Raw genomic sequence first — 15,172 nt, 5'->3', positions numbered from 1 at the left:
ACTCAGACTTATTCAAACATCTATATGTGCAACAAGTATGTTACTGAACATATGCTAATGTTTGTGTGCGTGTTTGTGAGTGTAAATGAGTGTAACATTTACGGAGCGTGTGCTGGCCGGTGCCGAGGGGCTGGTGAGGGACACCATCTCCTGGATGGCCAGGCGCAGTTTCAGGCGGTGCAGGGGGTTACTGATGCCAATCTCCCGCTGGATCTCTGTGTCCGACAGGTTGGCCATGATAGCACCGCTCTTCACATTGGCACGACATGCTGCCACATACCAGGCGGGCATGCCCACCCACAACTAAGAGGAAGAGGAAAAGGAAGAGGAGGGGGAATATGTTCATCATGTACAGTACATTATTCAGATTCATTCATAGTAAGATGGAGCACCTTCAGGTAAAACAATGCACATGATTTCCTCCCAGATAGTTAACCAGTGAGACTTCATACCTCAAGCCATGTAACCACCGTGGGGCCATCCCATGAAGCGAAGGGAAGACCCTGGCGACAAGCTTCTTCTAGCAGGTCGTGCTTCTTCTTGCTGCGGCGATCTTTCTCCACGGTGCCAGTTCCCATCTTGGCCAGGCCCAGGGGGTCAGCTGAGCCCAGGTCATCGGAAGGTGTGGAGGCTGAGGTCAAAGGTCATGTGAGAAACTACTCCCCATGATTACTGGACAATCTCTCTTGCCATAAATAATTTGTTTTTCTTCTAAAAACATAGAAAAATGCTACTCTGGTTGATTATTTAAAATAATATTGAGTATAACTGTGTACACTGAGTATACCAAACATTAGGAACACATTCCTAATATTGAGTTGAACCTCAATTAGTCGGGGCATGGACTCTACAAGGTGTTGAAAGCGTTCCACAGGGAAGCTGGCCTATGTTGACTCCAATGCTTCCCACAGTTGTGTCAAGTTGGCTGGATGTCCTTTGGGTAGTGAACCATTCTTGATACACACGGGAAACTGTTGAGTGTGAAAAATCCAGCAGCATTGCAGTTCTTGACACAAACCGGTGCACTTGGCACCGACTACCATACCCCATTCAAAGGCACTTAAATCTTTTGTTTTGCTCACTCACCCTCTGAATGGCATACATTCAGTGGCTTGCGAAAGTATTCACCCACCTGGATTTTTTCCTATTTTGTTGCCTTTCAACCTGGAATTAAAATAGATTTTTGGGGGGTTTGTATCATTTGATTTACTATACATGCCTACCACTTTGAAGATGCAAATTTATTTATTGTGAAACAAACAAGAAATAAGACAAAAAAAATGAAAACTTGAGCGTGCATAACTATTCACCCCCCCCCCAAAGTCAATACTTTGCAGAGCCACCTTTTGCAGCAATTACAGCTGCAAGTCTCTTCGGGTATGTCTCTGTTTCCCCTTTGCTCCTGTTTGTTTCTAGTTTTCCCGGTTTTGACCATTCTGCCTGCCCTGACCCTGAGCCTGCCTGCCATTCTGTACCTCGTCACACCACACTGGATTATTGACCTCTGGGCTACGGCAGTATGGGAACAACAGTTGGCCATATGCTTCAGTCTGGAGGAGTTCGTGGCGGGAGTTTGATGCTCCATTGTCCGGGAGAGAGGCTGCCCAGAAGTTACTCCAGCTTCGGCAAGACTCCCGCAGCGTGGCAGACTATGCGGTGGATTTCCGCATGTTGGCAGCTGAGAGTGCCTGGAACCCGGAAACACTTTTCGACATGTCCCTGCACAGAGTATCAGAGGAAGTAAAAGACGAGCTTACTGATGGATCTCGACTCGGTCATCGCCTTGACCATTCAGATCGATGGGCAACTACGGAAACGAAGGTAGGAGAGGAGATTCCATTTCACTCGCCCGCCCAAGGATTCCACCTCGCCTCCGAGGCATCCCTGAGGACCCCAATGGCTCCGTTACCGAGAGAACCCGAGGCTACCCGAGTTCCCACCTGTCTCCAGCTGAATGGCTATACAGGCTTCACACTAAGAGTTGTCTGTATTGTGGGAAGACTGGCAATTTTGCCTCCACCTATCCACTAAAAGACCAGGCTCACCAGTAGGAGCGAGTACTCTGGTGGGCCATACGGAGAACATTTGTTCTGCCCTGACTCACACCCCTTTTCATGCCAGTCGAAATCTCATCAGGTACTCATCGACTCTGGGGCCAATGAGAGCTTTATGGAAGCTACCCTGGTGTCCAAGCTGGGCATCCCCACCCTGCTGGTCATCTATGAACATTTGAACATCTTGGCCATGTTCTGTTATAATCTCCACCCGGAACAGCCAGAAGAGGACTGGCCACCCCTCATAGCCTGGTTCCTCTCTAAGTTTATTCCTAGGTTCTGGCCTTTCTAGGGAGTTTTTACTAGCCACCGTGCTTCTACACCTGTATTGCTTGCTGTTTGGGGTTTTAGGCTGGGTTTCTGTACAGCACTTTGAGATATCAGCTGATGTAAGAAGGGCTTTATAAATACATTTGATTTGATTTGGACGGGCACTCTATAGGCCGGGTCATCCACAATACCAGCCCCATCAACCTACGTGTATCAGGGCACCACAGCAAGACGATCCAATTCCTGCTCATTAAGTCTTATCAGGTTCCCGTGGTATTAGGATTCTCTTGGCTCCAGCTAGTGCCATCATGGGCTGGAGCCTGTTTTGCCCCGCTCATTTCCTGAAGTCAGCGCAGCCTGACCCAGGACATCTTCCTGGGGGCTCCGAAGTCGCCCCGGACCAACATCCCGACAGTAGTGGACCGGTTTTCCAAAGCCGGCCAATTCATTCCTCTCCCCAAGCTACCCTCTGCCAAAGAGACGGCCCAGCTCATGGTGCAGCACGTCTTCCGGATCTATGGACTCCCAGTGGACATGGTCTCCGATTGAGGTCCTAAGTTCTTGTCCCGGTTCTGGAAGGCGTTCTGCACACTCATTGGGCCGTCGGTCAGCCTGTCCTCCAGGTTCCATCCCCAGTCCAATGGCCAGTCGGAGCGAGCCAACCAAGACCTGGAGATGACTCTTCGCTGCCTGGTCTCCGCCAACCCCACCACCTGGAGCCAGCAACTAATGTTGGTCAAATACCCCTGCAACACCCTTCCTTGCTCTGCCACGGGTCTCTCGCCCTTTGAACGTTTCCTGGGTTATCAGACTCCGGTCTTCCCTGAGCAAGAGGAAGAGGTCGGCATATATTCAGCTCAGATGTTTGTCTGCCGCTGTTGTCGTACCTGGAAGAAAGCCCGGTCGGCCCTTCTCAAGACCACCTACACATATCGACGACAAGCGGACCGCCACCGGACCCTGGCATTGTCATGGGCAGAAGGTATGGCTGTCCACCCGGGATCTGCCCCTCCGTGTGGAGTCCAGCAAACTTTCCCCCAGGTATATCGGCCCTTTCCCCATCTCCAAGGTCATTAGCCCCTCTGCTGTTCATCTTCTGTTGCCCTGTACCCTCCATATACATCACACTTTTCATGTGTCTAGAATCAAACCCATGTGTCACAACCCTTTGTCTCCTGTTTCCTGATCCTGAGATTGCCTGCCATTCTGTACCTTTTGGACTCTGATCTGGATTACCGACCTCTGCCTGCCCTTGACCTGTCATTTTGCCTACCCCCTGTTCTAGTAATAAACTTTTGTTACTTCGAGACTGTCTGCATCTGGGTCTTCCCTAAAACGTGATATGGTCAGTATATGTCATGGAAAGAGCAGGTGTCCTTAATGTTTTGTATACTTAGTGTATATTAGTGTATACTTTATAAGTAAACAGTTTGTGTGCAAAATACAGGCAACCTTACATTGTTTCTAACCCTCACACCCCACACACGGTCAACCGGTGGTGAAAAGTACTTAAGGAAAAAATATTTTAAAGTACTACTTATGTATTTTTGGGGGGTATCTGTACTTTACTTAACTATTAACATTTTGGCCAACTTTTACTTTTACTTCACAACATTTCGAAAGAACAATTTGTATTTTTTACTCCATACATTTTCCTTGACACCCAAAAGTACTAGATACATTTTGACAGGAAAATTGTCCAATTCACACACTTATCAAGAGAACATCGCTGGTCATTCCTACTGCATCTGATCTGGCAGACTCACAAAACACATATGCTTCATTTGGAAATGATGTGTTAAAAAAACATTTTTAAAATGGTGCTGTCTGGTTTGCTTAATATAAGGTATTTGAAATGATTTGATACTTAAGTACATTTTAGCAATTCCATTTACTTTTGATACTCAAATACTTTTACACTTTTACTCAAGTAGTATTTTACTGGGTGGCTTTTAGTTTTACTTGAGTCATTTTCTGTTGAGGTATCTTTACTTTTACTCAAGTAAGACAATTTAGTATTTTTTCCACCACTGTGGTCAACTCTCTATATTGACTTACCCAGAGAGGCAGACTGACTCCCAGGTCCTCCGATCCTCCCCTTCTCCTTCTTCCCAAACAGGCGTCCAATGGAGGACTTGATGCTCTTCTTCTTGCTGGCTTTGTGGAGAGAGTCCTGACTACTGGTGGTTACAAATTAATCACAGAACATCACTGGTGAACAAAAAATGCAACCATTTCAAATAAAGAAATCAGACAATTGAAATAAATTCATTTCACGACAGGGAATAGAGATATGCATCTGTTGGTCACAGATACCTTTAAAAAAAGGTAGGGGCGTGGATCAGAAAAACCAGTCAGTATCTGGTGTGACCACCATTTGCAGTGCAACACATCTCCTTCGCATAGAGTTGATCAGGCTGTTGATTGTGGCCTGTGGACTGTTGTCCCACTCCTCTTCAATGGCTGCACGCAGTTGCTGAATATTGGCGGGAACTAGAACACTCTGTCGTACACGTCAATCCGGAGTATACCAAAGAGCTCAATTGGTGACATTTCTGGTGAGTATGCAGGCCATGGAAGAATTGGGACATTTTCAGCTTCCAGGAAATGTGTACAGATCCTTGCGGCTTGGGGCTGTAAATTATCATGTTGAAACGTGAGGTGAGGGGGGCGGATGAATGGCACGACAATGGGCCACAGGATCTCATCAGGGTATCTCTGTGCATTCAAATTGCCATCGATAAAATGCAATTGTGTTGGTTGTCCGTAACTTATGCCTACCCATACCATAACCCCAACGCCACAATTGGGCACTCTGTTGACAATGTTGACATCAGCAAACCGCTCGCCCACATGACGCATAAACGTGGTCTGCAGTTGTGAGGCCAGTTGGACGTACTGGCAAATTCTCTAAAACGACGTTGGAGGCGGCTTATGGTAGAGAAATTAACATTAAATTATCTGGCAACAGCTCTGGTGGACATTCCTGCAGTCAGCATGCCAATTGCACACTTCATCAAAACGTGACACATCAGTGGCATTGTGTGACAAAACTGCACATTTTAGAGTGGACTTTTATAGTCCCTAGCACAAGGTGCGTCTGTGTAATGATCGCGCTGTTTAATCAGCTTCTTGATATGTGACACCTGTCAGGTGGATGGAGTATCTTGTCAAAGGAGAAATGCTCACTAACACTTACTAATACTTTACATGTTGAGTTTATATTTTTGATCATTATACATGATGGTCACTGAAATAGTTTGTTATCCAGTCTACTTTATATCCATTCTATTGGCATTAATATATTTTATTTTTTATTTTATTCAACCTTCATTTCAATACGGAGTGATATACTTTCCATTACCTAGCTTCCCAGCAAACACACATTGTCTCAATGTTGACTAAAGTAACAACTGTACCTGCGGAATTCGCGGTGATCATCCAGCCCAGCCCCTGGGTGTGTGTGAGTCATTCTATCCAATCGCAGAGCACGAGGAACCGGAGGAGGGGTGGAGTCAATCAAGGCTAGCGCCCGGCAGTCGTCGCCCTCTTTGCTGTTCTGTATTGACAGACAATCAGCTCAAGTGAGTCATTGTAGACAACTATTTTAATCAAATCCCAAATAAAATAAAATAGTCTTGGTGACATACACATGGCTGGCAGATGTTATTGCGAGTGTAGCGAAATGCTTATGCTTCTAGATCTGACAGTGCAGCAGTATCTAACAGGTAATATCTAACAATTCCACAACAAAACCTAATATCTAACAAATTCCACAAAACCTAATACACACAATCTAGTAAAGGAATGGGATGAGAATATATAAGTATAAAATATATGGATGAGCAGTGAGAGAGTGGCTAAGATGCAATAGATAGTAAAGCATAGATAGTGAAGGATACAGTATACAGTATATACATATGACATTCTTAAAGTGGCATAATTAAAGTGACTAGTGTTCCATCTATTAAAGTGGCTTATGGTATTAAGTCTGTAGGTAGGCAGCTGCCTTTCTGTGCAAATGCTGGCTGTTTAACAATCTGATGGCATTGAGATAGAAGCTGTTTTTCAATCTCTCTGTCCCAGCTTTGATGCACCTGTACTGATCTCGCCTTCTGGATGGAAGCGGGGTGAACAGGTAGTGGCTCGGGTGGTTGTTGTCCTTGATGATCTTTTTTTGCCTTCCTGTGAGATTTTTTTATATTTTTTTATTTATTTAACCAGGTATGCAAGTTGAGAACAAGTTCTCATTTACAATTGCGACCTGGCCAAGATAAAGCAAAGTAGTTCGACAGATACAACGACACAGAGTTACACAAGGAGTAAAACAAACATACAGTCAATAATAAAGTAGAAAAATAAGTCTATATACAATGTGAGGAAATGAGGTGAGATAAGGGAGGTAAAGGCAAAAAAAAAACATGGTGGCGAAGTAAATACAATATAGCAAGTAAAACACTGGAATGGTAGATTTGCAGTGGAATAATGTGCAAGTAGAAATAAAAATAATGGGGTGCAAAGGAGCAAAATAAATAAATACAGTAAGGGAAGAGGTAGTTGTTTGGGCTAAATTATAGATGGGCTATGTACAGGTGCAGTAATCTGTGAGCTGCTATGACAGCTGGTGCTTAAAGCTAGTGAGGGAGATAAGGGTTTCCAGTTTCAGAGATTTTTGTAGTTCATTCCAGTCATTAGCAGCAGAGAACTGGAAGGAGAAGCGGCCAAAGGAAGAATTGGTTTTGGGGGTGACCAGAGAGATATACCTGCTGGAGCGCATGACATCAGGTGTTATAGGTGTCCTGGAGTGCAGGTAGTTTGCCCCCTGTGATGTATTGTGCAGACCGCACCACCCTCTGGAGAGCACTGTGGTTGTGCCGTACCAGGCGGTGATACAGCCCGACAGGATGCTCACAATTGTGCACCTGTAAAAGTTAGTGAGGGTTTTCGGTGACAAGCCACATTTTTTCACCATCTTCACCACACTGTCTGTGTGCGTGGACCATTTCAGTTTGTCGGTGATATGTACACCGAGGATCTTAAAACCTTCCACCTTCTTCACTGCTGTCCTGTCGATGTGGATAGGGGGGCACTCCCTTTGCTGTTTCCTGAAGTCTACGATAATCTTTTTTGTTTTGCTGACATTGAGTGAGAGGTTATTTTTCTGACATCACACTCCGAGGGCCCTCACTTCCTCCCTGTAGGCTGTCTCGTCGCCAAAAGGCGCCATGCTCCACTCTCGTGAAAAGCAAGAGTAGCAGCATAAATAATAACATTTCTCTCTCTCTCTACTGCAGCAGTCACATTTGGATCTGTATGGGCCCTTCCAGGCAAGTCAATTAAAATGACACATACCCGAGACCCGTAACAATCATATCAAATCCAACCCAGACCCGTTACATTATTTCGAATTCTGCATCTGGACCCACTCCGTTACCAGTGGATCTGTGAAGACCTCTACCCCAGTGATGTACTGAGATGTCCGCACCAACCTTTGTAGCGCCTTGTGATTGAGGGCGGTGTCGTTTTCATACCAAGCGGTGATGCAGCCAGTCAAGATGCTCTCAATGGTGCATCTGTAAAACTTTTTGAGGGTCTGAGGGGACTGCCAAAAGGCGCTGTTGTGCATTTTTCACGACTGTGCTGGTGGTACAGGACCATGTTAAGTCCTTAGTGATATGGACACCGAGGAACTTGAAGTTCTCGACCCGCTCCACCACAGCCCTGTCGATGTGGAAGGGGTGTGCTCACCCCTCTGTTTCCTGTAGTCCACAATCAGCTCTTTTGTCTTGTTGATGTTGAGGGAGAGGTTGATGTCCTGGCACCACACTGCCAGGTCTCTGACCTTCTTCCTATAGGCTGTCTCATCGTCGACGGTGATCAGGCCTACTACCGTCATGTCTTCAGAAAACTTGATGATGGTGTTGCAGGCATGCGTGGCCACACAGTCGTGGGTGAACAGGGAGTACAGGAGGTATCTGGGATGATGGTGTTGATGTGACCAGCCTTTCAAAGCATTTCATGGTTACAGATGTGAGTGCTACAGGACAATAGTCATTTAGGTGGGTTGCCTTTGAGTTCTTAGGAACAGAGACAATGGTGGTCTGTTTGAAACATTTTGGGATTACAGACTGGGACAAGGAGATGTTTTAAAAATGTCCGTGAAGACACTTGCCAGCTGGTCTGTGTATGCTCTGAGAATGAGCCCTGGTATTCCGTCTGGCCCAACAGCCTTGCGAGTGTTAATCTGTCTAAAAGTCTTACACACATCTGCCACGGAGAGAAAGATCACACAGTTGTCCGGTACAGCACGGGCGCTCATTCTTGGCTCAGTGTTGTTTGCCTCAAAGCGAGTATAGAAGGCATTCAGCTCGAATGGGAGGTTTGCGTCACTGGGCAACTCACGGCTGGATTTCCCTTTGTTGTCCACAATAGTCCGCAAACCCTTCCAGATCCGACAAGCATCTTAGCCGGTGTAGTAGGATTCTATCTTAGTCCTATATTGATTTTTTTCCATGTTTGAGAGAGAGTGTTCATGTCTGTGTATTGTTCCTTGAAAATGTATAGCTCTAGCATTTAGCCCGACAAGGATACTGCCTGTAATTCATGGATTCTGGTTAGGATACGTATGTACGGTTGCTGTGGGGACGATGTCGTTGATGAACTTATTGATGAAGCCCGTGACTGATGTGGTAAACTCCTCAATGCTATCGGATGAATCCCTGAACATATTCCAGTCTGTGCTAGTGAAGCCGTCTTGTAGCTTAGCATCTGATTCGTCAAACCACTTCTGTACTGAGCATGTCACTGGTACTTCCTGTTTGAGTTTTTGCTTGTAAACAGGAAGCAGGAGGATGGAGTCATGGTCTGATTTTCCAAAGGGAGGGCAAGGGAGGGCCTTGTATGCTCGTTGAGTGCCTGCTTAGTGCCATTCTCATTTTGTGGTGGAATGTCGACAGCAGTGATGATTAAAGATGAAAACTCTCTTGGTAGATAAAAAGGTACGCAATTTACCATAAGCTATTCTAGTTCAGGTGAGCAAAAGCTTGAAGCAGCACACCAGTTGTTGTTTACAAGGAGGAACACCCCTCCCCCTTTGGTTTTGCCTGAGTCTGCTGTCTAGGCTCAACGAGGCATGGAGAAACACTTGAATTTTATGTCCATATCACCCGTCAGCCAAATTTCTGAAAAGGATAGAATATTGCAACTTTTCATGTCCAATTGGTAGGAAACTCAAAAAACGAAGCTCATCCATCTTGTTCTCAAGTCGACCATCTCCGTCAGCACCATCTCAACCAGTTCTTATTGTAAACTGACATTATGATATCATTTCAATTAGCCTTACCTGTTGGGTTGCCACAACCACGAAGACATACATTGAAATGCAAGACGCTTCCAATCACAGATAGCCACAGCCGTAAGGTACTGTACCTGTCTGTCTGATTCTCTGGCAGGGGAATGTGGCAGTCGGGGGGTGGAATGTCCAGAGCTGGGGGGTGAAGGGGAGGCCAGGGTGGAGGAGGTGAGGGAGGGGGTCATGTAGCCCCTCCCCACGCTGTCCCTGCCCCCACCCAGTGAGGAGGGGGGGAGAGGAGAGGAGTCCAGGGCCACGCTGCTCACCCGGCTCTCGATCTCCTCCGCCCTCAGCTCAGTGCTCTCCTTCTCCTCCTGGATCAGCCTGAGAGGAGATGGGGAAAGAGAGAGTAAAAGAGAAAGGGGAGGAGAGGAAGAGAGATGAGACGGAGGAAGCAAGTGGAGGTCAGTGGAAAACTAAGGAGAGGAGAAGAGAGAGGGAGAAAACAGAGCGAGAGGAGTTAAGGAGAGGAGAGGGTACAAAAAAAGTCAACATAACTCACGTTTATCATTTTACTCCTAAACTGAGGATAGCCGCAATGAGATGAGGAATAAATGTTTGTGGTATCAAAATCAAATCAAATCAAATTGTATTTGTCACATGCGCCGAATACAACCTTGCAGTTCAATATGTAGAGGTAAGAAAATATTTACTATATAAACCAAGTGATTCAAAAAAAATATAATCTAACCAAAAAGTAACACAATAAAAATGACATAACAATAACGAGGCTATATACAGGGGGTACCGGTAACGAGTCAATGTGCGGGGGAAAAGGTTAGTCGAGGTCATTTGTAAAGTTTTGTTGTGCCCTCTTCACAACTGTCTTCGTGTGTTTGGACCATGATAGTTTGTTGGTGATGTGGACACCTTAATAATATGCTTGTGGAATAAACCTCTGGATTGAGTAAAGCATAGGAGGTGTGAGTCTTTCTTTCTGTATCTGCGGTATTCACTCCTGGTTTGGACAAAGCAAAGGCAGAGGTCAATTTTAGATATGTGTTTTTGTATGTGGAATTGACCTCAGGATCACCCATTGAATGGGAACAGAAGATATTTCATATGTGGCAAAAGGGTTTTATTGTGATTTGTATACAATGTGTTAATCTCATGCTTTTAACCGGCCCCTTTGTTGTGTGAACCTAACTCATGTTAGGTTGCCTCTGATTATCTGAACGGGCGCACCTGCTTGGATACACCTTTCTCTCTCCCTCCTCCCGCACTCGTTACAGCATCAAATGCTACCGCAACAGCCACAGCCAGTTAGCTACCAGTCTAACAGAACCAGTGACGAAGCAAGCACGGACGAGAGGCAGACGGAAAGAAGCAGATGGAAAGAAGCAGATGGTGGGCACGTGTACCACGCTCACTGGGAGTTCGACAGGGTCCATCGACTACTGGGAATCTGGTGAGATTGTCCAAACATTGTGTGTGTTGAAGTGTGGAGGCGAACATAATTGAGGAAGACGAGGCCAGGAATTGCTGTGGTAGCTTACTAGTAGATGGTGGTAGAATTCACTGGTGTGTGTGTGCTTGTGTGTTCTTGACTAGTGGAGCGAGTTTGGGTTCTAGATTGAGTTTGGGTTCTAGTTTGGGTTCTAGATTGTAATTATGTCCCGTCGTTGTGGCACCCCCTATTTTGATTTGGTTTAGTCCTTCACTTCGCTATTGTTCCTGATGATTTAACATAGACTGACAGACAGAGTTATTCAGTGATTCAGATGTCAAACTGTCACCAGTTCTGTCTTGCAGTTCTTATGAGGACGTTGCGACTCTCCTAGAACTCTGAACTTTCGCCACAGCCCGTTCCTCGAGGGCACTAATGCTAATCTGCACTACGGGCCTACCTTACAGTGGCATTGTCAACAAGGATTGAACACTATTGTGTATTTTATCTTCATTGGCAAATGAAAAATAATGAGACGAACAATAAAACAATAATTAAAAAAGTTATTGTAAGTACATTTTCCCTGACCAAAGTATTTATCAGCAAAGTCAGTGCTATTGGGAAAAGAGAAGTGATTTTTGGTTTAAAAAAATGTGTGCCACGACAGAGGGGCTTTGACTGGGCTGAGAGGGAGCTGCCCTACCCGAGGGGTGGGATGGCCAAGAGAACAGAAGTGGCGGAACGGAGTGCTCGAATTGGGATATAGGGTTTGAGCAGAGCCTGAAGGTAAGGAGGTGCAGTTCCCCCTGCTGCTCCGTAGGCAAGCACCAGGGTCTTGAAGATGATGCGAGCTTCGATTGGAAGCCAGTGGAGTGTGAGGAGAAGCGAGTCACTGCTTTGATGTTTGAAGAGAACGACAAGGGTGTTGTCCAGGGTCACGCCAAGTTCCTTTGCACTCTTGGAGGGGAAACCTGTGGAGGTGTCCAATGTGAGGGACAGGTCTTGGAGCGGGATTGCCTTTCCTGGGAGGAAGAGCAGCTCTGTTTTGTCAGGGTTGAGCTTAAGGTGGTGGGCCGACATCTAAGCTGAGGTGTCTGCCAGGCACACATAGATGCGTGTCGCCACCTGGTTGTCAGAAGGGGGAAGGCGGAAAGTAATTGAGTATCATCCTCATAGCAATGATAGGAGAGACCATGTGAGGATATGACAGAGCCGAGTGACACTGTGTAAAGAGGAGAGGGCCTAGACCTTAGCCCTGGGGGACGCCAGTAGTGAGACCATGTGGTGCAGATGCAGATCCTCTCCATGCCAACTGATAGGAGCAGGTAGGATGCAATCCAGGAGTGTGCAGAGCCTGAGACGCCCAACCCTGAGAGGGGAGAGGAGGCTCTTATGGATAACAGCGGATAGATATAGGAGGATGAGAACAGAGGATAGAGAGTCAGCTTTGACCAACTTTGTCGGGCGGCCGGACATCATTATTTGCAGTTCTGTGTGTGGGGGAACGGATGTCGTCAGCCTTTTTTTCAAAGTCGTTCGCAGAGAGGCAGGAGGGTGGGCAAGGAGGTGGAAGATGAAGGAGGGAGGAGAAAGTGGAAGGCAAGGAGGTGGAAGATTGAGGAGGGAGGAGAAAGTGGAGAAGAGTTTCCCAGGGTTGGGTGCAGATGCTTGAAATGTAGAGTGTTAGAAAGTGGCTTTAGCAGTGGATACAGAGGAAGAGAAGGTAGAGAGGAGGGAGTTGGGAGGATGATAGGTCCTTCGGAAGTTTAATTTTACTGCATTTCCACTCAGCTGCCCGAAGCCCTGTTCTGTAAGCACGCAGTGATGACCATCTGGTTAAGGGCTGAGTGGGTAGGGTTGGAGGAAATAAAGTCGTGATCAGAGATATGGGGGGGGGGGTTGCAGCGAGATCTGCAAGAGAACAGCCTCTAGTGAAGATGAGGTCAAGCGTATTGCCTGCCTTGTGAGTGAGAGGTGGCTGGAAAGGGTGAGGTCAAAAGAGGAGAGGAGTGGAAAGAAATAAACTGAAGTGAGACTTCAGGAGGGTAATGTCACCCAATGAGTGGTGAGCCATCGTCGGGAAAGGAGCTTATCAAGGTGTCAATCTCATTGAGGAACTCTCCAAGGGCACCTGGTGGGCGATAGATGACAACAATGTTAAGCTTGAGTGGACAAGTGACAGTGACAGCATGGAATTCAAATGAGGAGATGGACAGATGAGAGAGAGGAAGAGAAAATCTCCACTTAGGAGAAATGAGTAGCCCTGTGCCACCACCCTGACGACCAGATGCCCTCGAACTATGAGAGAACACGTTGACGACGAGAGAGCAGCTGGAGTCGCAGTGTTCTCTGGGGAAACCCATGTCACAGTCGGGTACAAAAAGTGTCGGGACTGAAGGGCAACGTGGGCCGAGATGAACTCAGCCTTATTGGCCGTAGATCGGCAGTTCCAGACGCTACCAGCGACCCAGAATTCCATATGGGTTGTGCGTGCAGGTACACTAAACTAGAAGGGTTGCAGGAATAGGGTGGGGAGACGTCTGTAAAAACCTGCAGGGCGAGGAGTGAACTGGGATGGGAAACACACACATCCTTGCCAAAGCTACAAAATGAAATCATCAGAAAAGAACTCTTTAAGATACTCAAGAGAGAGAGTAGTGTGATTGACTGGTTAGGCAGAGCTCCCCAGGCTCTGGTTTGAACCTGGAGTGGCGTACAGTACTTTTCTTTGCCGCCTCACAAATCTTCTTTGGTATTTCTGAGGCATTTGTAGGTGTGTTAAGACCTCAAAAACCCATTATTCCTGTTCGCGGTGTAGCTGAATACTTACTTGATCTCCTTGTTGATGGCCTCCAGTTGCTCCTGCAGCATGATGGCAAGGGTCTGCACGTCCGTCTGTCCGCTGGGCGAGAGCAGCTCCGAGCCAAACAGGGTCTCCCTGTCGTCCTCGTCATCTGAGCAGCCCCCCTCGACTCCCCCCTCGAACCCGGGACCCAGCATGTTGCCACTGTCCCACTCTCCATACTGTCGAGAGACCGGGGAGGAGAGAGAGAGAAACAAGAGAGAGGAGGGAGACAGAAAGAAATGAAGTATGAAAGAATTAAGCGATAGGGGAAAAAGTAGAGATGATTAAATGAAAGGTTGCCTCGTCATGTTTTTCCTACAGGCAGTCCAACACGACTTGGAATGCTGTTAGCTACTTTTATACTCACGTATAAAGTCACAACACAAACAAAATGGCCCCCATGTGTAGGAGTGACAAGTCACTCAGTCAATCACAAATAATGAAAACACATTAGGCACCACCCAGGGAGCTAGCCTGGTTCTATACTGTACGTTGTGGGACAGGAGTTAGGAGTTGAAACCCTGATGAAGACAGCATAGCTGTCAAAACGTTGGTATTTATATATATATTTTGCATTGGAGCCATAAGTGTGCACCATTTCTTTTGTTTTCTTTTCGCAGGTTGGCTATAGCCCTTACAGTATGGAACCAGGCCACCAGGGAGCTACAGTCCTGTAGGTAGTCGATGAGATCCTCACCTTGTTGCTGTCATCCCTGGGGGGAGCCCATCGGCCGCGGTGTGCCCTCCGGACCACCACGCCACTGGAGGAGCTGCCGTAGCCGGCTGGGAGGGAGCCACCACCCTGGGGGTAACGGAGCTCTGAGGCACTCCCTGGAAGAGATCTTCGAAAAAGGGTGGAGGGAAGTGAGCTCACGTTGCTCGTCCTACAGAGTTTGTGAGATTTTATGAGATGAGAAAATAAAATTGCTTTATTCGTTATAGCACTTTTTTTTTTATGTATTGCCGCCATTTCCTGAATAAAATTAACTTTTTGAATTGAAAAAATATTTCAAATATTCAAACAAATTGAGTTATTGTGACATTTGATCCTTAATCACAACAATGGTTTATTCGTTACATTCACTACATTAGAAAAAAATCGAATTCTACATCAACTGACAGAAAGTGAGAATAACAACGTAAACTTAAAATCAACTCTTTGTCCTGTTCGTCTCTTTGCTAAATATTTTGGAAAAAACATTTAGAAAGTCTATTTTACGAAGGGTAAAAGTGTTAGTTTTCCCTCGAAAGAGAGAACAAATGTG

At 46.3% G+C, this 15,172-nt stretch overlaps 1 protein-coding gene across 12 annotated transcripts in view; it reads right to left on the bottom strand.

Moving 5' to 3' along the window:
• Positions 1-15,172, bottom strand: part of LOC109865507 (liprin-alpha-3) — a 39,130-nt gene that overhangs the window by 10,272 nt on the left and 13,686 nt on the right. For 5 of the 12 annotated variants that reach the window (XR_004204424.1, XM_031799052.1, XM_031799048.1 and 2 more), the window contains 7 exons: positions 14,605-14,749; positions 13,893-14,086; positions 9,753-9,999; positions 5,744-5,883; positions 4,383-4,504; positions 453-631; positions 103-303 (listed from right to left, as the gene is read on the bottom strand). Coding sequence is in view for 10 of the 12 variants with exons in the window: in XM_031799052.1 (XP_031654912.1) it covers positions 103-303; positions 453-631; positions 4,383-4,504; positions 5,744-5,883; positions 9,753-9,999; positions 13,893-14,086; positions 14,605-14,749 (1,228 nt within the window). In the remaining 2 variants the exon portion in view is untranslated. Of the gene's footprint in view, positions 1-102; positions 304-452; positions 632-4,382; positions 4,505-5,743; positions 5,884-9,752; positions 10,000-13,892; positions 14,087-14,604; positions 14,792-15,172 lie in introns of all 12 variants that reach the window. The other 7 variants (XR_004204423.1, XM_020453750.2, XM_031799045.1 and 4 more) reach the window with 3 other exon arrangements.

Source organism: Oncorhynchus kisutch, linkage group LG20 (assembly GCF_002021735.2).
Source record: "Oncorhynchus kisutch isolate 150728-3 linkage group LG20, Okis_V2, whole genome shotgun sequence".
Lineage (NCBI taxonomy): Eukaryota > Metazoa > Chordata > Actinopteri > Salmoniformes > Salmonidae > Oncorhynchus > Oncorhynchus kisutch.
The sequence above is the reverse complement of the archived record's forward strand: the minus strand, read 5'-3'. Positions and strand labels throughout refer to the sequence as shown.